Source organism: Rhinichthys klamathensis, unplaced genomic scaffold (assembly GCF_029890125.1).
Source record: "Rhinichthys klamathensis goyatoka isolate OS25496 unplaced genomic scaffold, OSU_Roscu_1.1 h1tg000633l_1, whole genome shotgun sequence".
Lineage (NCBI taxonomy): Eukaryota > Metazoa > Chordata > Actinopteri > Cypriniformes > Leuciscidae > Rhinichthys > Rhinichthys klamathensis.
Window position 1 is genome coordinate 135117 of NW_026607079.1, and position 26653 is coordinate 161769.

General features: G+C 37.7%; 1 protein-coding gene across 14 annotated transcripts in view; it reads right to left on the reverse strand.

Moving 5' to 3' along the window:
- The window catches only part of LOC130076194 (peripheral-type benzodiazepine receptor-associated protein 1), a 187628-nt gene that overhangs the window by 61249 nt on the left and 99726 nt on the right, over positions 1-26653 (reverse strand). For all 14 annotated transcript variants that reach the window (XM_056241180.1, XM_056241189.1, XM_056241178.1 and 11 more), the window contains 5 exons: positions 6858-7019; positions 5361-5444; positions 5111-5200; positions 2207-2329; positions 2011-2115 (listed from right to left, as the gene is read on the reverse strand). In XM_056241180.1, coding sequence (XP_056097155.1) covers positions 2011-2115; positions 2207-2329; positions 5111-5200; positions 5361-5444; positions 6858-7019 — 564 coding nt within the window. The remainder of the gene's footprint in view (positions 1-2010; positions 2116-2206; positions 2330-5110; positions 5201-5360; positions 5445-6857; positions 7020-26653) is intronic.

Sequence of the window (26653 nt, forward strand, 5' to 3'; positions counted from 1 at the left end):
CTTAAAAAAAAAAAAACCTTACTGACCCCAATCTTTTGAACGATAGTGTATAATGTTACAAAAGCTTTCTATTTCAGATAAATATTGTTCTTTAAAAAAAAATTCTATTCATCAAAGAATCCTACAAAAAATGTACACAACTGGTTTTAACATTGATAATAATAATCATAAATGTTTCTTGAGCATTAAATCATCATATTAGAGTGATTTCTGAAGGATCATGTGACACTGAAGACTGGAGTAATGAATGATTCAGCTTTGATCACAGGAATAAATTACATTTTATCATATATTCACATAGAAAACAGCCATTTTAAATTGTAATAATATTTCACAAATATTACTGTTTGTACTACATTTCTGATCAAACATCATCAAAGTAGTCCATGTGACATCAGTGGGTTAGTAAGAATGTTTTGAAGCATCGAAAATACATTTTGCTCCAAAAATAACAAAAACTATGACTTTATTCAGCATTGTATTGTCTTCCGGTTCTGTTGTCAATCCGCCAGACAAAGAGGAATTTTTTTGCCCAGCCATATTTATTTGAACCCCGAATACTCGGACACTGATAACCCGTCAGCAGCGTCACTGAACGCGGATCGACAACAGAACCGGAAGACAATACAATGCTGAATTGTATGATGTGTCTGATCTGTCTCATTACAGGCCAATATCTAATCTTCCTTTTTTGGTGAAGGTTTTGGAACGTGTTGTTATGTCACAACTTCATTCTCACTTGTCCATGAATGAGCTTTTAGAACCTTTTCAATCTGGTTTTCGATCAGGACATAGTACTGAGACTGCCTTGGTCAGAGTTATGAATGATCTCCTCGTCTCTGCTGACTCTGGTGCCCTTACTATCTTGGTGCTGTTAGATTTGAGTGCAGCTTTTGACACGGTGTGTCACTCTATATTGATTGAGAGACTCGAGACTTGGCTTGGTATTTCCGGTACAGTGTTGGAGTGGTTTAAATCTTACCTCACTGATCGTACCCAGTTTGTCACTTTAGAAAATAATAAATCTAACGTTGGACAGGTATGTCATGGTGTTCCTCAGGGCTCTGTCCTTGGCCCAATACTTTTTAATATTTACATGCTTCCTTTAGGGCAGATTATTAGAAAGCATGGTTCACACACTCCTTTTCATCAGCATATCTTGGGTCTCCTTAGGAACCTGCATTGGCTTCAGGTACATGCCCGTATTGATTTTAAAACTCTTATTTTAACGTATAAGGCTGTACATGGAACTGCACCATCATGTGATCTAATTACGCCATATATACCCTCTCGATCTCTCCGCTCCGCCAACTCTTTTCTACTCAAACAGCCTTCTCCAGACTGAAAACAATGGGTGAAAGAGCTTTCTCTGTGGCAATCCCCAGGTTGTGGAATGCACTTTCTTTAACTGTTAGGAATGCTACAACATTAACGAGTTTTAAGAAACTGTTAAAAACCCATCTTTTTTAACAAGGTGTTTTCGTCTTAATTGGTGTATGTTAATGTATCTTAATTGTTAATGTATTTACTTTGGTACTGTACTTGTAGCGCTTTGGGTACAAGAAAAGCGCAATATAAATAAAATGTATTATTATTATTAGTAAAGTTGTAGTTTTTGTTATTTTTGGAGCAAAATGTATTTTCGATGCTTCAACACATTCTAACTAACCCACTGATGTCACACGGACTACTTTGATGATGTCTTTATCTCCTTTCTGGACAAGGACAGTATACCGTACACACATTTACAATGGAGGGACAGAAAGCTCTCGGACTAAATCTAAAATATCTTAAACTGTGTTCTGAAGATGAACGGAGGTCTGACGGGCTTGGAGCGACATGAGGGAGAGTCATTAATGACATCATTTTTGGGTGAACTAACCCTTTAATATGCAGTTTCACTCAGAAAATAGGCTACATTATGGACCTAAAAGGAATTGCATTTCATGTCGACTTGAAGACAATTAAGATTTTTAGTTGAACTTTTTTCACAAAAACTTAAACACTGACCCGCTGAAGCCGCTTGATTTCATCCTGCTTGAACTTGAGGATTGCCAGTGCCTGTTCATGCTCCAGTTCCAGCTGTTGCCTGCGATCGGCGACCTCTCGCATGTGCTGCCACGACACAAGAACACGAACCAGTCACACACCACACGTGGGCACGCTGAGTAAACAGGTTTCTGACAGGAGTGTGTGTGTGTGTTACCTTTAGGACCTGCTCTAGGTTCTCCAGCTTTGCACGGAGTCGCTGGTTCTCCTCCAGTACTGAACTATGCTGAGCGCTCAAAACACAGAGCTGTTCCTTTAGCTCCTCATTTTCAGCCTGAGACTACAGAAACATGGCAACACTTTACAATAAGGTTTATTAGTTAGCAGTAGTTCATGTATTAAAGGGATAGTTCACTTTGAAATAAATTTTTGGTATGTTTTAGCTTACCTCAAGGGCATCCAAGATGTAGGTGTCTTTGTTTCCGCAGTATTTTCAATTTTGAAACCGTTCTTGTCTGTTAGTCATATAATGCAGGCCTATGGTCTCCACCTCAAAGAGCATGACCAGAGAAGTCCAAATTAAACATGATTTAATGACTCGTAAATGTAAGTACACATTGATGGCCTAAGACACGAAACGAGCGGTTTGTGTGAGAAAACCAACAGTATTTATATCGTTTTTACCTCTTGTAACGCACAGACCGAAGCGCCGGCGCCCTCAGATCACTTGGACGTGGCTGTGTTTACAAGAGGTAAAAACGATATAAATACTGTTGGTTTTCTCACACAAACCGCTCGTTTCGTGTCTTAGGCCATCAATGTGTACTTACATTTACGAGTCATTAAATCATGTTTAATTTGGACTTCTCTGTGCATGCTCTTTGAGGTGGTGACCATAGACCTGCATTATATGACTGACAGACAAGAACGGTTTGACCTAAAAATATCAAAATTGAAACTACTGCGGAAACAAAGACACCTACATCTTGGATGCCCTTGAGGTAAGCTAAAACATACCAAAAATGAATTTCAAAGTGAACTATCCCTTTAACTAACATGAAATAACAACGTTAGTTAGTTAATACAAATCCAGCTGTTCATGTTAGTTCACAGTGCATTAACTAATGTTCACAAATACAACCTTTGATTTTAATAACGTATTAGTATATGTTGAAAGTAATATTAACTAACAGGGTGTTTTCAGGTCCGAACCAAAGTTCACGGTTTGATACATTTTATACTTGTAGAAAGTTTTGGTTTGGTTTCACACTGCAATTATGCGAGCGCACTAAAGAACTTAACGTGACATTATCGTCATCATCTATGTGGGCTGCATCTTGAAATTGATTGGTTTGTAAATGGACGTGCGTCTGACGTCAGCGTGTTGTCAATTCGGCGCGTAACTTTGACAACATGAATGAACAGACGCGTATCTCCCGTCCTCTCTCATCCTCTCCGAAAATATTTGGAAAGTGTCTGCATTTTTGTGTGTTTTTTCCAGTTGACTTCTTCTTATGTCATCAGACCATACTTTAATTAAAAACCTCGTCTCCTCCTCTCCCCATGTGCTGCCACGGCTCATTTTTCCTGCCACCTTCTGTTTTTCAGCTATTTGGGAACCACCGGAGCGTCCTGTAAAAGGTCTGAAAGTCCGAACCATACAGAAATGCTTTCACACTAGAAACGAGCCAAACCTTTGTTCAGTTTGATCCGGACCGAGACTACCTCTTTTCGTCGGACCAAATTTCATCTGTTTGGTCCGGACCGTGGTCCGGGGGAGGTTTCACACCTGTAATTTTGATTCGGACCAAACTGAAAAGTCTGGACCAAACAAGGTAGGTGTGAAAGGGCCCTAAGATTAATAAATGCTGAAAAAAGTATTGTTCATTCTTAGTTCATGTTGTTAACTAACGTAGTTTTAACTAAGGGACCTTACTGTAAAGTGTTACCAGAAACATTATATGGTTACACTGGTTTTTAATACCCAGGGGGAGCATAAAAAAACTGGTATTGTTGAATTGGTATCAGCAGGTAAATGACTTAAATAACCCACTGACAACACTTGTTGCCCCTAACATGCCCTGCTATAGGGGCAACAAGTGCTAAAGAAAACCTATTATGCCCATTTTTAAAGTCTTAATGTTGTTTTTGTGCTCTACTAGAACAGGTTGATTATTTTCATATGGTTACACTGGTTTTTAATACCAAGGGGATCATAAAAACCTTAATTTTCAATTTAAAGACCTGGGCTGAATCCGAAATCGTCCCCTTTACCCTCATATAGGGAATTATTCGAGGGGACATCCATTTGTAGTGGTGTCCGAAACCATAGTGGACGTTATTAAGTGCACTCAATAACTCGTGTACAGCCAATGTACACTCAACGACCGTCCGAATTCACTCCCTCGTTTTTATTCAGTCATTCAAGTGCACTGTATTAGTGGACTAATGTAGGGAATAGGGACCGATTTCGGATTCAGCCCTGGTATTCTTAAATCAATTGCTAATTATCAGACGGTAAATTACTTAAACAACCCACTGACAACATAGGTTATAGCTAGGCCTGCTATAGGGGCACACAAGTGTTAAAGAGGACCTATTATGCCCTTTCAGGCTCTACTAGAACATGTTTTCCTGCTTGAATGTTGATTATTCTCCTCATTTTCTCCATTGTTGCGGCTCCTCTCTTCCCAGTCTGTCAGTAACGCTCTGTTTACTTCCTGTCTCTATGAAGCCCCTCCTTCTGAAAGCACACTGTGCTCTAATTGGTCGGCTGGAGCAGTGTGTTGTGATTGGTCGAGCGCTTCGAGTGTGTTTGGGAAATGTCCCGCCCCTTCCCATAACCGCCAGTTTAACACACTACTAACTAACTCAACCAGGCCCCGCCCCTTTATTCTGCGTATGAATTATTATAATGAGGAATATTGTGACGTGTTCGTTCCCGGGAGAAACTCAAGACTACAATGGAGGCGTTTCAGGAGTTCAGAAACACTGACACTGATATAGAGAAGAACTCAGAGCTTGTTCATGCTCAGACAGCAACATTACACACTATAGAAATGTAAAAAAGCATATTAGGTCCTCTTTGATAACTTTATACGTCTAGTGGAGAGCGTTTCACCTGGTCAAGCAGCTGAGCCTTTCTCCTGAGGAGTTCTGCCTCCTCTACTAAGTGCTCATTTCTGCTGCGCTCGTCCACTAGCTGGTTCTCCTGTGAACACACACACACACACACACACACACACACACACACACACACACACACACACACACACACACACACACACACACACAGAGCGAGTTATCAAGGAGTTATCAAGCTATCAGGAGACATGCACTGTAAGCATTAAAATAAAGAGAATCACACTCACCAAATCGAGACATCGTTTCTGTCTCTTCCGGACCTCATGCTCAAGAACTTCACATTCTTTCCTCTTCTTGCCCAACTCACTTTCCTACAGAGACATCATAGAACTTTTCAGAAACAGGAATAGCATAGAATGTTTTGAATAGCATGAATAACATGATAAGCAGTCATTCATGATTGTAAAAAAAAAAAAAAATATATATATATATATATATACACACACACACACATATATACACACACATATCCACCTTATTCCTACACCCCATGACGCTTTGCGGGAATTATGGGTGTAACTTCCGTTAAGCTGTAAACAATCAGTGAAAGGCTCGCTCTATGAACGCAATACGTTAAAAAAGTGTCACAATGAGACATTAATCGACTCACCCTTTAACCATCGAACATTAAAATGAAATTTAAAAGTTTAAAATAATCAACAAGGTCAACAGACCAAAAATAGCCCCAAACGCGCGAGTCTTTGGTTAAATATCACTGTAGTAGGCAAATATACCTATTGTATAACAAGCCTTAATCAAAAATGTTCATTAACTTCAGCATTTCGTGACACTATATCAAAGTGATTTCCGTAATTTTGACAGATTATAAATTTCATTTACCTGTGAAAACAAACCTGGAAAGAAACGTGAGGATTTAAGGAGAATAACGAGATATTCTTCGTGCATTCCAGTGAATTATTATCGTAAATTAAATTTGGGAGAACAGACCACAAATGTGCCGTATATGTTGTACTTTTTTCATACTTTTACAGCGGATTGCAAAGGAAAAAATAAAAATCATCATGAGGAAAAGAAAGCAGCGACTGAAAAGAGCTCTTGCCGTAGATATTCTTGTTATAACATGTCACGTTAAAATACCAAGTATAATGTTATTCTCATGATGTCTGAAAATAAATCATGAAGGAAAATTGACCGCTCATCCAGTCAAACTGACGGATCAGCTTTATTTGTAGGACAACCTTATGATTTGAAATGATTCGTTTCAGCCTTTTTGAATGGAAGTTCCCCAAACCGGAAGTGCCGCCCATAATTCAAAACGCAATAAGGTCGTCAGGAATAAGGTGGATATACAGTTTAAAAATAATTTAGAAAACAGCAATTTCTAAAAGCTAAAATACAATATTTTGCAGCTGAACAAAACTAGAAAATAATATATATATCTATATACACAGTAGTCAACGTTTGAAGTGGATCAAAACCTTTCATGGTGAACTTCAAATGTTGGCTACTGTATATTTCCACTATAGAATTTTTGAAGACTTCCATCATCATTTCTAAATTCCCTGATAATTCCAGGTTTTACATGACTGTGGAAATCCTCTGTATATGTATTTGTCAGACCAATTTCATTCATTTATTTGTCCCAGGCTCACATGAATTCAGGTTTTGTGACATTTCTGGGAGTGCATATAAGAGTATTTGATGCCTGATATGTCAGTGTAAGTGTATGTGCATCTCTAGGTCAGTGATCATGTGACTCTTACCAGCAACTGAAGACGCTCTTCTGTGGTCTGCTCTTCCTGGTGGGCGGGGCTTGTGCCCTGTTCAAGCCTTACATTTGTTTGGGACTCCTCCCACTCTGCAGGAGTCTCCTCCCCCTTAGCAGGGGCCTCATCTACTACTGTGGGCGGGGTTTCAAACGCAACCTAAAGTAACAGAAAAAAAGGTAAAATACCTATAAACTGCAACCAAACATGCAGAAGCAGAGGGTCGCGCACCCTATTCCATGTTTTAGAATTTAACATTGAAAATGCATATAGATGTAATATACTACTGATCAAAAATATCTAATTCTGCAAAAATCCTGCAACAAGATACAGTACAATAAATTTTAGATTTACAAACAAACAAATAAATAAACAAACAAATAAATAAATAAATGCATGAAACAAACACTATTATGATACATGCACACATTACCATTTAAATAAACAAATACATACATTTTACAAAGATGACAAAAGCATTTAACACTACAGTACATTACTGATAAGTGAGGGACGTGGTTTAAATGTGTCATGAATTTGTTATAAAAATAGTTAAGCTAAAAAATATAAATTGTCTTCAAGTCGACATGAAATGCAATTCCTTGTAGGTCCATAATGTGACTTATTTCTGAGTGAAACTGCATATTCAAAAACAACAATTTCTTGCCAGTTTTCATGAGATTTGTCTTTCTACTGTTCATGTCAAATGGTCATTTAGTTGTTGTTTTTTATGACAAAGATGACATTTGTCTCAGCTCGTCTTTACTCAGAAGGTTAAGGGTCAAATGCCTTAGTGGCTAATTTTAGGGGCCATACCTACTTACGCTCTAAGTGGAACTATTCCACTGTGGCCAAAGCCACGACCTGGTAACAGGATCAAAGAGCCAACGCAGCACAGCCGGGACGAAGAGGCATTCGTCAGCATTCAGACCTTACTACACACTCATTAGCATCACACACACACTCTCACTGACTGCCCAACAGACCAAACTCTAGCCGTTATACAAGCTATATTCATAACATACCGAAGCAGATCCACAACGAGGAGGAATATTTAGCCTATCAGGAAACACAAATGCTAGTTTGTTATTTTAATATATTATAACGATTCAGCGCAACTGTCGGCTATCCTATCCAATTCTCCAAAGAGAAATTGAATATTAAAGTATAAAACCTTTTTAAACATTTTGCATTGAAACACTCGCCATACACAAAGAGAGAAGATGCTGTGTGTTTGGATGCAAAAGTATAACCGCTTTGTTTGGCCTTCAGAAAACACATGAAATTAGGAATCAGAGGTTAAGATTGAAAGCTGTTCCTGAGCAGAACAACCCAAAAGATCGTGGGCCCTATCTTGCACCCGGCGCAATTGACTTTGTACACCGACGCATGTATCATTCCTATTTTGCACCCGAGCAAAGCGGGCTTTTCCCTCCACAGACACACGCCGGCAAACTAGGGAATGAACTTGCGCTCCCTGGGCGGGTCGGCGCAAAAAAGGAGGCGTGTTTCGGCGCAAACATTCCCTAGTGCTATTTTGCAGATCCAGAAAACGATTCCGCCACTGACCAGAAAAAGCCTAGTCTAAAGTCAGTGGCGCGCTGCGCGTACATTCAGATGCTATTTTAAGCGCGCATGCTTGGCCATAATACAGAGTGTGAACAACGCGCATACACTGTATTTTACAGATGCATTTTACTTTTTGCAAATGATACATTATTTTAAGGAAAACTATTAAAACATGAGGGAAATCATTGTTGTGTCCATGACGATGGAAAAAATAGGCATAAAGCTTACACATTTACCCAAATTATTACATGCATGTTTAACCGAAGCTAATTTGGCTGTTTGTCCCGCCCCCAATGTCACTTCTCTTTCTTTTACGGCCCTGACGAGAACATCGATCTCCTCGGCTGTGAACCGATTCTGAAGCGCGCTGGTAAATGCGGCGTTATAATAGTATTGCGCCATGGAACAAGCGCGCCTCGTTCATCATGCTCTTAAAGGGAATGTGATATGACGCTCTTATTGGTTTGTTTTCACGTTACGCCCAAACCACACCTATGAATAATGAAGCTACTTCAGACCAACCCCTTTTAGATTTGCGCCAGGCGCAAGAGTCATTTATCCCGCCGGTTAAATAGCAACAGCGGAGGGGGCGCCACTGAGCGATGACGGAGTAAGACGCGTCTTTAAGAGCTCCGTAAGCCAAATCCGCTAAAAACTACTTTCAAGAGCCAACAACTATGTAGATTTTATGCTTTCAGAGCGCATTTACTTTTAAAATACTAAGACTTCAAGCACGACTGGATATCTCAACATGAGCAAACAAAAACCCAAGAAACCAAAATCGACTCAACTAGGCCTCAACCAACCACCGGCCTTGACTGGTACACAGACCGAAGACTCCAGCGGTGATGAAGAGGATCCATCTAACCGAGCGCTACTCGCTGCCATTACTGCACTCAGAGGTGAAATGACCAAGATAAAGGATGACATCTGTGAGAATTTGGACAAACGTATTGAGCGTGTGTACAACGACTTGAGAGAGGAGATTGTTACGGCTAACAACGTCGTCCAGGTGTCTATTGCTAATCTTGAAGCGAAATCTCAGATGCAACAAGCTAAACTCACTGACATAGAAGAGGCCACCACTACACACTCTGATAGCATTAACCAACTTGAGCAACAGGTGGCTAATCTCAGTGCTGAAGTTGTCAGTCTTAAACAAAAGAACGAAGATTTAGAAGGAAGGTCTCGTAGAAACAACATCAGAATTACGGGTGTACGAGAAGGCTCGGAAACGACAAAACCGAGGGACTTTATTGCCAATTTGTTGAAAGACGTACTCTCGTTGGACGAGGCCCCGCTTATTGACAGAGCCCACAGAACCCTTCGCCAACGCTCGAACCCCTCTGACCCACCTCGCCCATTCGTAATACGCCTTCATTACTATCACGTCCTGGAAGACATTCTCCGCAAAGCTGCCGCTATGAGAAACCTCCAGTATCAAGGTAAAGCCATAAGCATCTTCCCCGATTACCCTCCATCAGTGGCAAAACGAAGGGCGCAATTCAACAGAGCCAGGCAACTACGGCGCAACCAACCCGGCGTCAAATATGGCTTGCTTTACCCAGCGAGATTCCTAGTGACTCACAACGGCTCCCAGTCATCCTTTACAGATCCGCAGAAAGCCGAGGAGTATGCTGAGCGTCTCACGGCAACACCACCGGGATCAACTGGAAGAAGTTAAAAGACTGATAATACATCATGTACCCTACTTCGACAGAGATCCTTACAAACTGTGGTAAGATAACAAGGAAGACAAGTAGAGAGATACTTTTGTATCAGACTTATACTATGTCAATAAGCTACGAATGTTTATTCAAGTTAATAGCATCTTTCCCTCTATGGATTGCTTTTCCACCATCTCTTTATACTCTGTTCTAGAGGTATCCAGTAAGATTAATATATAAGAATATATTGTTAAGTTTACAAATCTTTTACAACGTATGATTACTATACAGGTTTTATTTATTTTCTCATGTTCTTATTTTCAAATATAACCTACAAATATTTTGTTCTGTGTTACAAATGGCCATGACTTTATAGTTTGGGAGTAACAGTCTTCATAAGTTAGGTTACTCATACAGGGAAGTTTCGTTTTTGTTTTTTTTGGCTTTTTCCCGCTAACTGTTTTCCTGCGGCTACTCTAGATTAGCCTAAGGTATTTAAGTTTATGTTGTTCATTTATTTGTTGTTTACTATTTGTGTGTTTGTGAGTATGCGGAATTACAAATTTTGTGCAGCAATTGAAGATGATTTCTTTCACTATAATGCATAGATACTTGATTTCCTATTTCACTCATATGCCAATTTTCCTTCCTATTACATATGACGGACGTACTGAATGTTAAAAAGGGACTGACATTTACAAGTTGGAATATACGGGGCGCAAACAACCCGGTGAAAAGAGGTAAAGTTTTGAATCACTTAAAGTCATTACACTCAGACATATCTTTTTTACAAGAGACACATTTAAAAAACAATTTTCATAACAGACTGAAAGCTAAATGGGTAAAAGAGATATACCACACGTCCTTCTCCACAAAAGCAAGAGGCGCAGCCATTATAATAAAGAAAGGGGTACCCTTTATCCATAATTCCACCATAGCCGATAAAGATGGTCGCTATATCATTGTCTCGGGAGAGATATACAACACATCTCTAACTCTTGTCAATATATACGCTCCCAATATGGATAATCCTGCATTTTTTAAGAAAGTCTTCAGTTTACTCCCCAATCTGTCACAGACTACGTTAATAATAGGAGGAGATTTTAACACACCTTTAGACCCATTTCTTGATCGATCATCTTCTCGTAAAATACCCAAAAATAATTCATGTGTTCTTTTAAATTCATTCTTTAAAAGTATGAATTTAATAGATTTATGGCGTTTTAACAACCCATCTGGCAGGGATTATTCTTTTTTTTCGGCAGTCCACAACTCTTATAGTAGAATTGATTATTTTCTAATCGACGCTCGACTAGTTCCATTCACAACTGATGTGAATTATCACACCATATCAATCTCAGACCACAGCCCATTAACATTCAATTTAAATTTGGAAGGCAACCCAGTAGATCTTGGAGACTAAATCCTCATTTATTGACAGACAAGGAGTTTTGTGAATTCATTGAAGCTCAAATAAAATTATATTTTGAAACCAATGATACCCCAGAAGTCACATCATGCACTTTATGGGAGGCTTTCAAAGCCTATCTGAGAGGATGTGTAATCTCATATGAAGCGGCCAAAAAGAAAAAAGAAGTAACTCAATGTAAACATCTTGAAGAACAGATACAACAGTTAGACCGACAGAATGCTTTAAATCCCACTCCCGACTTGCATTGAGAAATAACTAAGCTGAAATATCAACTCAATCAACTTCTCTCTAGGAAAATTACTTCAGCTTTTTTATTCATTAAACAAAAATACTTTGAATTCGGAGAGAAACCTCACAAATTATTAGCTCGTCAACTTAGAAAAATAGAAGCCGACCGAGCTATTCACAAGATTAGGGATGACAGGGGACATATATTACTTAACCCAAAAATAATAAATGCGCGTTTTTTACAGTTTTATTCTGACTTGTACACCTCAAAATGTAATAGTGATCCTAATACTATGAATACTTTTCTAGACGAATGTAACTTATCAAGAATCTCACCTGAAGACTCGGAAAGACTTAATACAGATATTCACTCCACAGAAATACAAAAGGCAATAGCCTCCCTTAAAAGCAGAAAATCACCTGGCCCCGATGGCATACCGGTTGAACTTTATAAAAAATTCAGTAATATTCTTACACCATTTCTCCATAGAATGTACAACCAGGCCCAATTAGATGGCACCCTACCACCAACATTAACTCAGGCTACAATCACGGTTATTCATTAAAAAGGTAAAGACGAGCTAAATGTAGGCTCATACCGTCCAATTTCTCTATTAAACATAGATTATAAAATATATGCAAAAATCCTGGCCAATAGATTAACTCCTCTAATGAATACAATAGTTCACAACGATCAAACGGGCTTTATATCAAATAGGTCCTCAACTTCTAATTTACGACGATTGTTTGATATTCTATATACTGACAGGAAAATTCACAACGATCTAGCCATATTGACTCTCGATGCGGAAAAAGCGTTTGATCAGATAGAGTGGGAATATCTGTTCGAAGTACTTAAACGACTTAATTTAGGTATGAGGTTCATAAATTGGATAAGACTCTTATATACAAATCCTAAAGCACAAATTCATACAAATCGCAACTTGTCTTCCTCATTTAATCTGTTCAGAGGAACACGGCAAGGATGTCCCCTGTCAGCATTAATTTTTGCACTTGCTATTGAACCACTTGCACAAAGTATCCGTTTAGACCCCCAAATATATGACTATCAGACTAAGACCACAATAAATAAAATTTCGCTATATGCAGATGATATTCTGCTATATGTGACCAAACCTCCCCTCTCTATTCCATCCATTCTTGAAAAAATTGAAATGTTTGGGAAATTTTCAGGATATCGGATAAATTGGACCAAGAGTTTACTAATGCCAGTTCATGACATCCCTCAAACAAAGTTAGCAAGATTCCCCTTTAAGGTTACCACACTGTAAAAACTGTTACTTGGATCTAACTCAATAAAATTAAGACAACATTTTCCAACTACTTTTTAGAAGTTTAGTGAACTAACTGATATTTTGAGTATGAACAACCTAATCTTTTCGCATACATTGAAATGCATATTATTAAGTAGCATTATCTGAAAAAGCCAAAAAATTGAGTACAATCAATGTTAAAATTATCAGCATATTATACACATTAGACTTAATTAAAATAGGTAACATTTAAATTAAAAAAATACTAGTTAATGTCCTCTGATTTATTAATTTTGACCAATTTCCCCTTTCTTTGTTTTGGAAGTGTAAACAGTTTCAAATAATTAGTTGCCATTATGTCAATTTTCAACATTTATTAAATCATTGGCATATCCAAACAGTAACAATGAGCTGGACAGTATAAACAATCAATAACATCTGTATTCATGCATTAAAGAAAGCATACCCTCAGCTAATAAAGTGCAGGTTACAGTTTGTCACTGCATACATAATGTTACAACATTTTAAAATGAAGTCAATAGGCACTTTTGTAACAATTCACAAGCCATATTCAAAATGAGCTGTTCACAAGTGCAGAGTGACAGTCATGTCTGAGTGCCTAGGCAAGGAGATTGTTTTTTTAGAGTCAAGAACTTGGGGCTTGGTTTTGGGTGCAGTGTGTCAAGTCCCAGGAAAAGTCTTTGAAACACCTCATATGTTTTGGAAAGCTTGGATGGATACTCAAGATAAGTGCATATGTTAACCCAAGCAGTAAGCAGCATGCTTTAGCCAGATTTCCAAGATTGGTAAGGACTGCATTCCCTCAATTCTTACTGCATCTGGCTCACGGCAGACATAGATGCTCATTTTCAGGTCCTCATGAACTGTGGTCTCTGCAGCTCCCTTTGAGATAAAAGATAAAGTATTTAAGACAAACAATTTCATTTATTGATGAAAAACAAATACTCCACAACCACCTGCCAAATGTTGGTTCAGTCACTTCACATTAACAGTCAGCACAATTTAAACCTGTACACCATACTGAGCCTAACCTGCTTTGAGACAATACTTACACAGTAATCAGAGATGAGCTCCTGTCCACTCTTTCCCATATACTCGAAGAGGCATCTTAAGAGTGACATCTCTCTTCTTCACTGCAGTGGCACTTGGGTCCTAGTTAATAGAACAATAATGAATAAATTATTGTTGTTGGTAAATTCACTGCAACCCTGTAATGCCATCATTACTGTAGGTCTGCATTAGTTTGTCTTTATTATTAATTATAATTAGGGGTGTAACGATACCCTCATGTCACGATTCGATACATATCACGATACTGAACTCACGATACGATATTATTGCGATACTCCAAGACATATGATAAAGGGTTAACAAAAAATGTACTGTTGATTAAAATGCTAAATTTGATAATACATTGTGGGTTTAAATGAATAGGCTTGGACTTGGTGCTTGTAACCCAAGGACAATGGTGACACCAGAATAAAAATATTCAAGATTCTGAAGCTGAAAATACTGAATTATTTTAGATGAATATGCTTGCACTCTTTCACTGACTAGATATATTTAAAATAATGTCGGCCACTTTTTACTGGTAACATCAGACATTTGGCATTATCAGGACCCACAAATATTCCCAGATTGCATTTTTATACATTATAATTAACATTATATATAGTAGTTTAATGTAGTACTGACACTAAAACTCTGAAAACTTGAATTTTTTTCTCACACAGTAATTTTTATTTTGGGGGGACTATCCACGATACATATTGTCACTATCCACGATACGTATTGTTGCATTTTTGTATTGCGATATATTGTGACACGATATATTGTTACACCCCTAATTATAATAGATTAATAGTAATAACACACATGAGACTATTTAAAAATATATATTAAATTAACAAAACAAAAAACCTCCCATATAAGCAAGATAACTGAAAAACAAACTACTCAATTGATTAATATTGAAACTTTTAACTTTGTAACCACTTTTGACCCACCTGTATCAGTTCCATCAAGATGCTCCTCCCTTGGCACTAAAGAGCTAACTGTGGAGAGCTAACGTCCATGAGTCCACTGCAAAACTACGTCGAAGCCACGACAATGTTTTTGAAGAAGTTACAAACACCTCTGAAACATTAAAATATCACACAAAGACAACGTTAATCGTACAACGCACACACACGCAGATGTATACAGTATGTGACTGAAGTTAACGAACTGTTTGAGATGAAAATTCGAAAATGAAATTCGAAGTTGGCAGTCGCAAAAGCTTGTAGGAAACAGAGAGATGCTTTTACAGACTGCACAACACAAACAAGTTAATTAGGGTAAAATCTAACTTTTAACAATACAAAGAGTTACTTACATGTCGTACGTGAAGTATTAATTATCCGGATCCGTGGAAAACCCTGTTCGAAAAACTCCTGGAACAGACGAGAAGGATTTGCCCGGGCTTGTTTTTCCGTTGCTGCAGGTGGGCGGGTCGACTCGTGTCTTTTTAACACGTCTGATATAAACTTTTAAAATGAGTTTTGTAAAATCAATTTATGGTGAAGTCCAATGAAATTAATTTTATTATACAAAATATTAAGTTACGAAAATATTCCCCCTTTTTACTTATCAATAACTCAAAAAACAAACAAAGAAAAATAAATTAATTTATTGGAATAAATATAGTTTTTAAAATTAAGTCATATGGACAATAGCACTGAACGACTTCTTACAGTGCACAGATAAATTTACATACTTAGGCATAGAGGTTACAAAGCAACTTTCCTCTCTCATGCAATCTAACTTTATTGGAACAACTTAAAAACAAAATTCAGTTTTGGAAAACCTTACCAATATCACTACTTGGGAGGATAAATGCCATCAAGATGATCTTTCTACCACAAATTCTATACTTGTTTCAAAATATTCCTGTTTTCTTAACAAAATCCTTTTTCAAGAAAATTGATTCAATTATTCAACCCTTTCTGTGGGATTACAGAACTCCAAGAATTAACAAAAAACATTTAACCAAATCTAAAACAAACGGAGGTCTATCCCTCCCAAATTTCATGATGTATTACTGGGCGTGCGCTTTTAAAAGTATAAACTCCTTCAACATCACTTCTAACACACTTCCCCCTTGGTTAGCTATTGAAATGGAAGACTGTGATCCATATTTACCTGCAGCCCTAGTACTTTCACCAACGACGCTTGACAAATCAAAGGACGTTCAAAATCCAATCATACATAATTTATTTCGTATATGGAAGCAAATCAAGTCGCATTTTACCCACAAAACATTACCCCTTTCTTTACCAATTGCAAAAAATCCATCCTTTGCCCCTTCTAATTTAGATCTGACGTTTTCTGAATGGAGAAAATTAGGATTATGTTGTATTCGTGATCTGTATACTGAGGGTAAATTTGCTTCCTTTGCACAACTGCAGACAAAGTTCAAACTACATCGCAATAATTTCTTTAGATACCTACAGGTCAGAGACTACATCCGAAAACTCATGCCAGGTTTCGAGACACAACCACAGTCTATGCTAGATGAATGTTTCACTATACCCCCATATAAAGATAAATTTATCTCTAATATATATAACAAACTACAAACAATGTCTTCCCCCTCGTCCAACAAATATAAAGATAGTTGGGAGAAGGATATGGGTATCCATATTCCTAATGACATCTGGGAAGAATCTCTGGAAAACATACACTCCTGCTCCAATAATACGAGACATTGTCTTATACAGTTCAAAATTATACATAGGCTTCATTTTTCAAAAGTAAAGATCCACAGCATTTTCCCGAACGCTTTATCAAACTGTGATAAATGTCAGTCCCTCAATGCAACACTTTTTCATGCTTTTTTTTCTTGTCCTAAAGTTGCCACTTACTGGTCTGATGTATTTAATGTACTATCAAGAATTTTTAAGATTACATTATCACCGGAACCATTGTTGATTATCCTTGGCACATCACATTTTTTTAGAAAATTGACTTCAGCCCAGCAGCGGTTCATTTCCTACTCTCTTATTACTGCAAAAAAGTTACTCCTGATGTCATGGAAAGGACCAGCAATACCCAATGACAAAATGTGGCTTCGGGATATGTCCAATACTTTACATTTGGAAAAAATTAGATATTTGTTGAAGGACAACCTTGCAGGTTTTCATAAGATTTGGCAACCCTTTATAGACTTCTTACAATCAATATCTGTATAAATACTTATTTCCTTTCACTTTATTCATATTAATTATTATTGTACTTCCTGCTACAAAACTGTATTCTACTTCCGCTTTGTTTGTTTTTGTTTTTGTTTCTATGTACAGTTATATAAAAATATTTGAGCCTCTCTCGTACTGTTGATTGAAAAATGTATAAGATATATATATGCTCAATAAAAACTTTACAATAAAAAAAAAAAAAAAAATAGCAACAGCGCCGAGATCCGCCCACAAAGTTACTTGCGCTTTGCGCTTGACATATGCGTTTTAGATCGTTAAAATAGGGCCCCTTCCCCTTGTGTAAAGCGTATTTTACAGAGGACGGCTTCCTGAACCTAAGAAAGTATATGAACAAAGACTGAAACGTTCTGCTCGCAAAGTTGTGTCCGATCGATCGGCTTGATCATCTCCATTTTCAGAATCCGACTCGGGCTTGAACTGATATGATAAAACGACGACATTGTTATTAACTGTGTGTTTGCAAATGATTAACGCCTTGGAAGCTGAAGCTCGTGATTATGGTAAGGGGAGTTACATTTCCGACACGCCCTCGAGGTGTTCGGCCAATCACAACGCACTGAGTCTGCTGGCCAATCAGAGCACTCTGCGCTTTTCAGAAGGAGGGGCTTTTGTAGATATCAAAGCGTTTCAGACTGAATAGTGGAGCTACAATAATGTACAGTATGTAAGGAATAATTGACGACAGGCCGTTGAATTATTAGAAAAATAATGCACACCCGAGGTGGTAATGTGGTCACGACGCGAAGCGGAGTGGCCGTTACACCTTGGGTGTGCATTATTTTTCTAATAATTCAACGGTCTTAAGTCAATTATTCCGCTTATACTACAGTTACCACACCCCGAAACATTGTTCAAATGATGTATTTCAAGACGTTTGTGAAGTTTTTGTCATTAAAACGCTCTTGTATGTAGGACTAATTTCTTGCGCATCTAATCCCATGCCTCCGTTAATTTCAAAACGTCATTTTAGAGTTAGTAACGGAGGTTTGAGCCACTGATAGGAGACTAATGATGGACATACTTACCGACTGGCTGAAACATTCTCTGACTGTTTCCATCGACTGCAGAAGATTTTAAACTGAACGCGCTGAACATGCGTTTGGGCATGATCAATCATAACAAAGTATCAAATTACATTCATAACCGGCCTTACAATAAGTGTGTCCCCGGCTTTATGCAGTTATTAATGCAGTTATTAGAGAGAGAGAGAGAGAGAGAGAGAGAGAGAGAGAGAGAGAGAGAGAGAGAGAGAGAGAGAGAGAGAGAAGCATGTGTTCAATGTTATTATTTATTAATTAATTAAATTCATTTTAATTAGTTCGTTCATGCTTTTTTCCTAATATTGACAGTAATAAATGAAACACAAAGTCCTATTAACAAGTATAGGCCTATCAATAATTATTAATTTGTTATAGCCTATTATCTGCAATAATTACGAAAACCCGTGCAGCAGGACTATCAATTATTTATAGGCCAATTCAGTTTAATTTTCTATTGACTATATAGGGCTATATACTTTATTTATTAAAATTAAACTGCATGTGTCCATTGATTGTGAAGATAGACATCGAAAATTGCAGATCAAGCGCATGTGGCTGCATGTTTTTCTTGTTATGAATTGTATCCTATTTTCCGTTATTACAGTTAACTACGCGAAGTGATATGGAACTGTAATGCGGTCAAGACCTGCCTGGAACTACTTTAGCCGTGCGTTTCCCTGAAAATAATTGCACACCTTAGAACGTTTCTCAACCAATCAGAATCAAGCATTCAACAGCCCTGTAGTATAAGTGAAAAATAATGTGTTTTTTGAACATTATAGCATGTGAACCTATTCTATTACATCCAATAAACAAAATAATGAAAATAATGAAAATACCATTATATGACCCCTTCAAAATATATTGTTCTGTTCCTTATAATCAATGAATGCTTCAAGAGACGAGTTGTTCGTTCCATCATAAAATACTTAAAATTATCGATGTAGGCGAGTATATGAAACAGTGTCAATCGCCGGTAACATTTTTGTGAATTGTTTTGATAAGTAGTTTGATTAACATTAAAAACAGACAGTAGCAGGAATATTAGGCTGATGTCACTTTAAGACCTGGATCCAATATACTGTTACACATGCGACTGTTTACGTTGACTTAAGAAATAACTGACTGTGTATTTGAGGATCCTTGCCAAGACGGGCCTTTTGACATCATTTAGTTTTAATATGTCTGTTCAAGCATAAGACACGAAAGGGAACTCAATTTGTAACTCGTTAGCGAAGCGCGCACTTAGAAATCCACGTCTCAGACAGCGCGCGAATACTGAACTGAGCTCTCCTTTCACGTCTTCTTATGCTTGAACAGACATATTTAAACTAGTGCTGTCAAACGATTAAAATATTTAATCGCGATTAATCGCATTAATGTCATAGTCAGGGGCGTAGGAGCAATTATGAACCTGGGGGGGGGGGGACAGTAAATGCTAGGGGGGGGGATGTCCCGAATTTTTGTATATATTTTTTTATATATAAGGCACTTAAATGCTAATTTCTAAAGACTTATGGGAACAGACTGTATTACTTAGTTTGGTTCTAAGCAGTGATTAAATTGGGATTTTTTATGTGGGCTCTCCTTAGGGGGTCCCCCGGGAATTTTTTTTTAAAAATAAACCATTAAATGGCACTTTCTGGAGAGTTTTGTGCAAAGAAATTGAGAAAATGAGTCTTACATGATATGTGAAAAACTGCAAGGTTAAGAGCATATACTTTGCATTGTTGTAGTATCAACAGGTATTAGGACATTTAGCATTTACATTACTGTTAATCAGTCATGTACTGATTAACTAAAATTAAAAACTCAAATAAATGGTTGATTGAATTTCCATTAACCACCTAGCTTACCCCCCAAGGATAGATTGAAAAATAAAATCAATCTATCCTTGTGGAAAGGTTCCTTGGTAGCTAAAAGTAGGTCTAGCAAGTCTTATATTTCTGTAATTCACACAGATCAAACACAAATATGCTGCCTGAATAGATTGCTAGTTTATTTTGAGTAGCCATGCTAGCCGTTCTCTTGGCAGTTTGCTGATAATCCGGTGTCTGAAGTAAAATGCTCAAAACATCTCCTGAGAAAAATCACATGGCCAATAGTCTTGGTTATTTAATTTAGATTTAGTCTTATTTTCCTTACCTTGTCATTCAAGGCCAGGGCACTTTATGTACATTTCTGGAACTTTTGCACGCTTCCACATCCCGCGCAACTAGGATCTCCCAGGAACACTCATTATATATCGCTGCGTACATTTATCCGTGTCACCTAGATGCGCATGCACGAGCGGTGGGCGATCATGGTCGACTGACAACGAGATTAGCAGCTGAAGAATACGGCCGAATTATGTATTTAAAAGTTGCCGAATGGATTCATTTGGAGACTCTGAAATCGGCAGAGATAGGCAGGCAGTGCAAAACAAAATCTTACATTGGGAAATAGTGGGGGGGACAAAACTTAGATTTTGAAATGTGGGGGGGACATGTCATAGTTAACTCGCGATTAATCGCACATTTGATCTATTCTAAATGTCTCTTGATTTCTTTTTGTCCCATTATTTTTTCTCATTTTAATGCTCTTATCAACATGGAAAAGTGGATCGGCTTGCTTTGTGCAAAAGTTTTTTTATTGAAAACAACATTGGCATATACTGTGTTCAATTTCACACTAACATTCTCACTTGGAGCAAATAATCTCTCACACAATGTAACACTGTCCATCAATAAAAGGGTGAAAGAAATACTGAGAGGTCTTGATATTGACGAGGGGGCGGAGAATTCGCATCAGCTGTGTGTGTGTGTGTGTGTGTGTGTGTGTGCTTGGCCATCATCAAGTGGTGTTTCAGACTGGACGTGCTGCGATGATGATAGCTCAGTTCACAACGACAAAACACACAGATCACTTTGGTCTTGTCAATGGGACCATTTGGCAACTTTTTAAAAGTAAACTTTCCATTCAGAATCTTATTGGCATCCATTTCGGCGTCTCGCGCTCGTCATCCACTCAAAACGTAACGTTAACCTACTATTCGGCCGGCTCGCAAGCCCAAACAAGTGTGTGCGGCGTCGTGCCTGTTGTTTTGTTCCCGGTCTAGCTAGATCCGCTTGCGCTTTGGTCGACGAAGCAACAAAACGTCCTCGCGCGGCGCAAGCCATTGAAATGAATGGGTTTCATAGCGCCGCGCATGCCGCGTCCTGTTGCAAAAGCATGTGAAAAAAACTACAAAGTTTACTAGGCCAAAAAGACCATTAATCGCGCGATAAAAAAATGTACGCCGTTAAAATGGGTTTGCGTTAACGCCGTTAATAGCGCATTTAACTGACAGCCCTAATTAAAACTAAATGATGTCAAAAGGCCCATCTTGGCAAGTATCCTCATACACAGTCAGTTATTTCTTAAGTCAACGTAAACAGTCGCATGTGTAACAGTATATTGGATCCAGGTCTTAAAGTGACATCAGCCTAATATCCCTGCTACTGTCTGTTTTTAATGTTAATCAAACTACTTATCAAAACAACTTTAATAAGGATTTATTTTATTTTTTAATGGCCGGTACATTATTAAGTCAACGGCCATTGGCAGGTGTGGCAAAAAAAATAGTTTTGGCCCTGTGTATAAAGCATTATAAGGTATTCATAATGTTCTGAAATGCACATTATATCTTTTGATAAATAATTTTAACCAAAGTTAAAATGCATTGTAATATTTGCAGATTCCTTGTTACATCCAAAATTGGTGGTTTGTCATGTATTTTAATGCATTATAATTTCTAAAGGTGTGTTCAATGCATAGATAAGTATTATAATGTATTATAACTGTGGTTACAATTATTCATGAGACCATACAATGCATTATAAGGTGGATTATTACCAATGAGCTTTCATAAAACAATTCTTAATACATAAAATAATCTGTAATACTCAAATGTAAGTGACAGTGACAAGCAAACAAAAGTTTACACAGCAATGCAAAATGATAAATCTGCTTAAACCGTTTACAATCAGCCGCATAAAAAGCTTCATTAGCTCTAATTGAAGGCTTATCACACGCTAGTCCAGATACGGCTGAAATCTGTCATCACTGGACGCCTGAATAACCGAAATGTTTCACTAGATAAATTAACCAAGCAGAACTGAGTGACGACTTCTTTTTTTACTGTCATTAGGGCTCTTATTGCACCTCCCTTCCTAAATCCAAAGAAAATGGAAACTAAATTAAAATGGCCATCATCATTTCTTATTTAAAATGCATGAAACTGAATAATTCTGTAGTGAAGAGAATCACAAAAGTGTCACAATTGCACACGTCGACAATCTACTATATGCCTTATAATAATAAATAATCATATAATGTTAATGTCTGATGAAGGTCTTGAAGATAATTATAGTCATCAGATTTATTTCTATAGCGCTTTAAACAAGACAAACAAGCAGCTTCACATTAATGAACGAATGAGAAAATAACAGCATGAATTGAATTTTGACAAATAAGAGGTCATTGTGCTGTAAAAATATCCTGTAAGTTTCAGAACTCAAAAGCTCAAAAACAGCTTTAATTGAAACTAAGCTCTCAAAGCGACTCAGTATGATGTCACAGTGCGACGAAGGACCGCCTCCGCAGAAGAAGATCGACGCCCACTTCTACATCATCGCCTCTTTAGCCCCGCCCACTGACTCACACATGTCATGTAGTGGTAATGCTGCCTTCACATGCTATCGGAAATATCGTAACCAAGTTTCTTAGTGTAATAAATTGGACATGAACGGCCTCTCAAGTCAAAATCTGAATGCGATGAGCTCGTAATCACGAGTGGGAAGTAGGAAATTCCCAATAGCACATGAAAGCAGCATAAATACAAGAGCAAGAGACGCAAATAAAAGATGATCCAGTGACGACTATATTGGATCCGACAGTAACAGTGTGTTTACCATGTCTCACTATTGCTTTGTCTGTTACAGATCGCTTGATATGTACTCGCTTTACTGAAAATGAAGAACGATAATTATTAGAACGACATGCAACAAATGACGGCACATATTCATAACTCATTCACATAAAACACTGAGTTATCCTGTCAACTATAACTGTGGTAACTTAGCCACAGCCAAGACTTATAAAGCATTTGTAATACGCATAAATGTTTTTCAGTCTTTCTGTAGCGTCTTCATTTCAACGCTGATTTAATGTGATAACCTCACAAGTACATAAGGACTATAAATATATCAAATTGATTAATTACCAAGACTCAAGTACGGCTGAATTTTTCAACATCGGACGTTTTCAAAACAATTCCATGCATGTAATGGCGGGGACATTAAAAATTATTTGAATATGCTTTACAAAATCATAGCAGAGGGCGTTTACCTCCAAGTCTGAGTGTTTCAAAAAGAGGGTCAAAAATAGGATAGAAAATGACATATAACTTCTAAATTAGGATGTAAAAATCTTTCTAACATTATAAGTGAACCTAAAAAAAATGCAGCTCTACTACAGAAGACAAGTGACATTATTCAGCTCGGTTTAATCCAATGAAGAAATATACAGAAATAAAATCTCTGTTTGTAGAGTGAATGTTGCACTAAAGTTTGAGCTGAAACTGCTTTAGTTGGTTGAGCTTCTGCCTGTCATGTTTCTTCATGCACGTCGTACACACAGCTTGCGCTGGAGTTGTAATGCATGAAATGATCTGCCGCCGTTTGAAGGAAACGAGTCAAAGCGCAGAAGTGGCATCAAGCCAGTTGACCAGGCTCTCACTCCATCGTCCCCGAAACACCCGTATAATGACAGATTTGTGCGTCCACTTTTAATTAAACTGCCAGACACATGCAGCCGCAATATTTAACGGTTGGGAAACGCTGGGTAGAAAAGACACCACAGGTGAATAGGGTAAAAAACAAAATCCAAAAAAGATCATACTGTGGATCATCATTTTCCTGTTATCTCTGAAAAGCTGCTTTGAAACACTCTGTACTGTATAAAGCGCTATAGAAATAAAGCTGACCTGAACAGTGATAGAGCTTGTAATCATTTTTTAAAAGATCTTAAGTCTCAGCCATGAACCACAACATGACACTTATGGCAGGCCGTTTTAACTTTCATTCATTTCCAGGATATGAATACTTGATATCAACAATTCAATTTTCACTAGTTAAAATTATAATTATTGATATCAGGAATAATATTTCTACTAGTAACAATGGCAATTTTTGATATCAGGAATGACATTTTCACTAGTAACAATGCTAATTCTTGACAACATTTACATTTTCACTAGTTAAAATGATCATTCTTGATATCAACAATTGAATTGCAACTAGTAAAAACTATAATTCTTCATATCTGTAATTGTATTTTCACTAGTGAAATGTCACCATAGGCTGCCATTCAAAATCAATTCTTGATATCAAGAATTTATTTCTTACTAGTAAATTCCAATTTCACATATCAGAAATACAATTCTTACTAGTAAAAACCTTTATTTTTTATATCAAGAGTGAAATTGTCACTAGTTGAAATGTCTATTCTTGATATCAACAATTGAATTGCTACTAGTAACAATGTTCATTTTTGATATCAAATTTAATTAAATTTTCACTAGTGACAATGTTAATTTCTGATATCATGAATGTGTTACTAGTAAGAAAGCCATTTTAGATATCTGAAATAATATTGATATCAGAAATACATTTTCAGATATCAAAAATGAAAATTGTTACTAGTAGCAATTCAGTTGTTGATATCAAGAATAGACATGTAGACTAGTGATAATTTAATTATTGATATCAGGAATTCGCATTTTTACTAGTAACAATGTAATTATTGATATCAAAAATTATATTTCTACTAGTAAGAAATCAATTCTTGATATCAACAATTGATTTTGAATGGCAGTCTATGGTGACATTTCACTAGTGAAAATACAATTGTTGATATCAAAAATGTAATTGTTGATATCAACAATTCATATCCTGGAAATGAATAAAAGTTAAAACGGCTTGCCATATGACACTTGCTATTGCTAGACACTGACAGGTTGAATAGACACAACTGAACAAGACGTTCCTGAAAGTTTAAATGTGCATTTCTGCAAAAAGTTTGTCAACTTTTAGTAATAGCATATAGATATTAGCCGCCTCAAAGCTAAAATGCATGAACTAAAATATAGTTATGAGAGCATTCATACTGATATTATAAGTTACTGATGCTTTATATTGGGCCTGCCTGTGGCTAAAGCTAACACTTGTAAAGCGAACATCCTACACTAAGACTTATAACTCAGTAAAGTAAAGCGATCTGCAACCAAGCCTCGGGTTTAAGCTGTATTTTATCAAGCCTGTGGTTCGACCCCATGCGCCGGCCTGCGTTGGCTATAAGCACATTGCTGTAATCCCGTGGACTACTGAAACGGGTAACTGGATCACTTCTTTAAAAAGCACCTTAATGGATTGGCCTGCCTGCCGCTGGTTTTCTTCTATAGCACATGCATCACACTCAGAGCTTTGTCAGTCATGCATCTTTTACGTTTGCCATTGCAATCGGTCTCACCAGTTGGCACCAAACTCCAACATCTGGCGAACTTTTAGTTTTAAAACACGAAATTTTGTAAAGCGTCATCCAAACTAGGCCTAAAAGTGCCTCTTCTCCAGCAGCTCTTAGTTTATGCACAATAACGCGTGCATTTTGTGCACAAATGCAATATGATGTGTCACCGAGGGCCGTAATCATACGCTGGCGCTCGCCTGCCAATGACAGGACAGGTGAGTGTTATAATCTGTCCCGCACTGACGGCACGCGCACACACACACTCTTCAATCGCTTATAACACATGCATGTTACATCATTACGACATTCATGCAATTACAACCCGTTCATCTCTGCAACAACTCAAAAGTATGAAGATGAATCTGCCAGGCATGCACACCTACCCCTCTCCTGTGAGCTGATGGAAAGACAAGTGTCCGCTCTCTGACTGCAGGAATCTTTGGTTCGCTTTGGGCCGAAGTCGCAGCTACCATCCAAAACCTCTCAACGCTACCAGGGCAACAGGCAGAGGATTATGGGACCGTACCATTCTGCTGTCAAAGGGGATTAGAGCGCACACAACATGGCCCCTTTCTTTCCCCGTGTGTGTGTGTGTGTGCGTGTGTGTGTGTGTGTGTGTGTGTGTGTGTGTGTGTGTGTGTGTGTGTGTGTGTGTGTGTGTGTGTGTGTGTGTGTGTGTGTGTGTGTGTGTGTCGCAAATGTCCAGATTACCCGTACTGGCGTTCTCATCCAGAGACGGCTTTACAGAGACGATGCGGACGGTC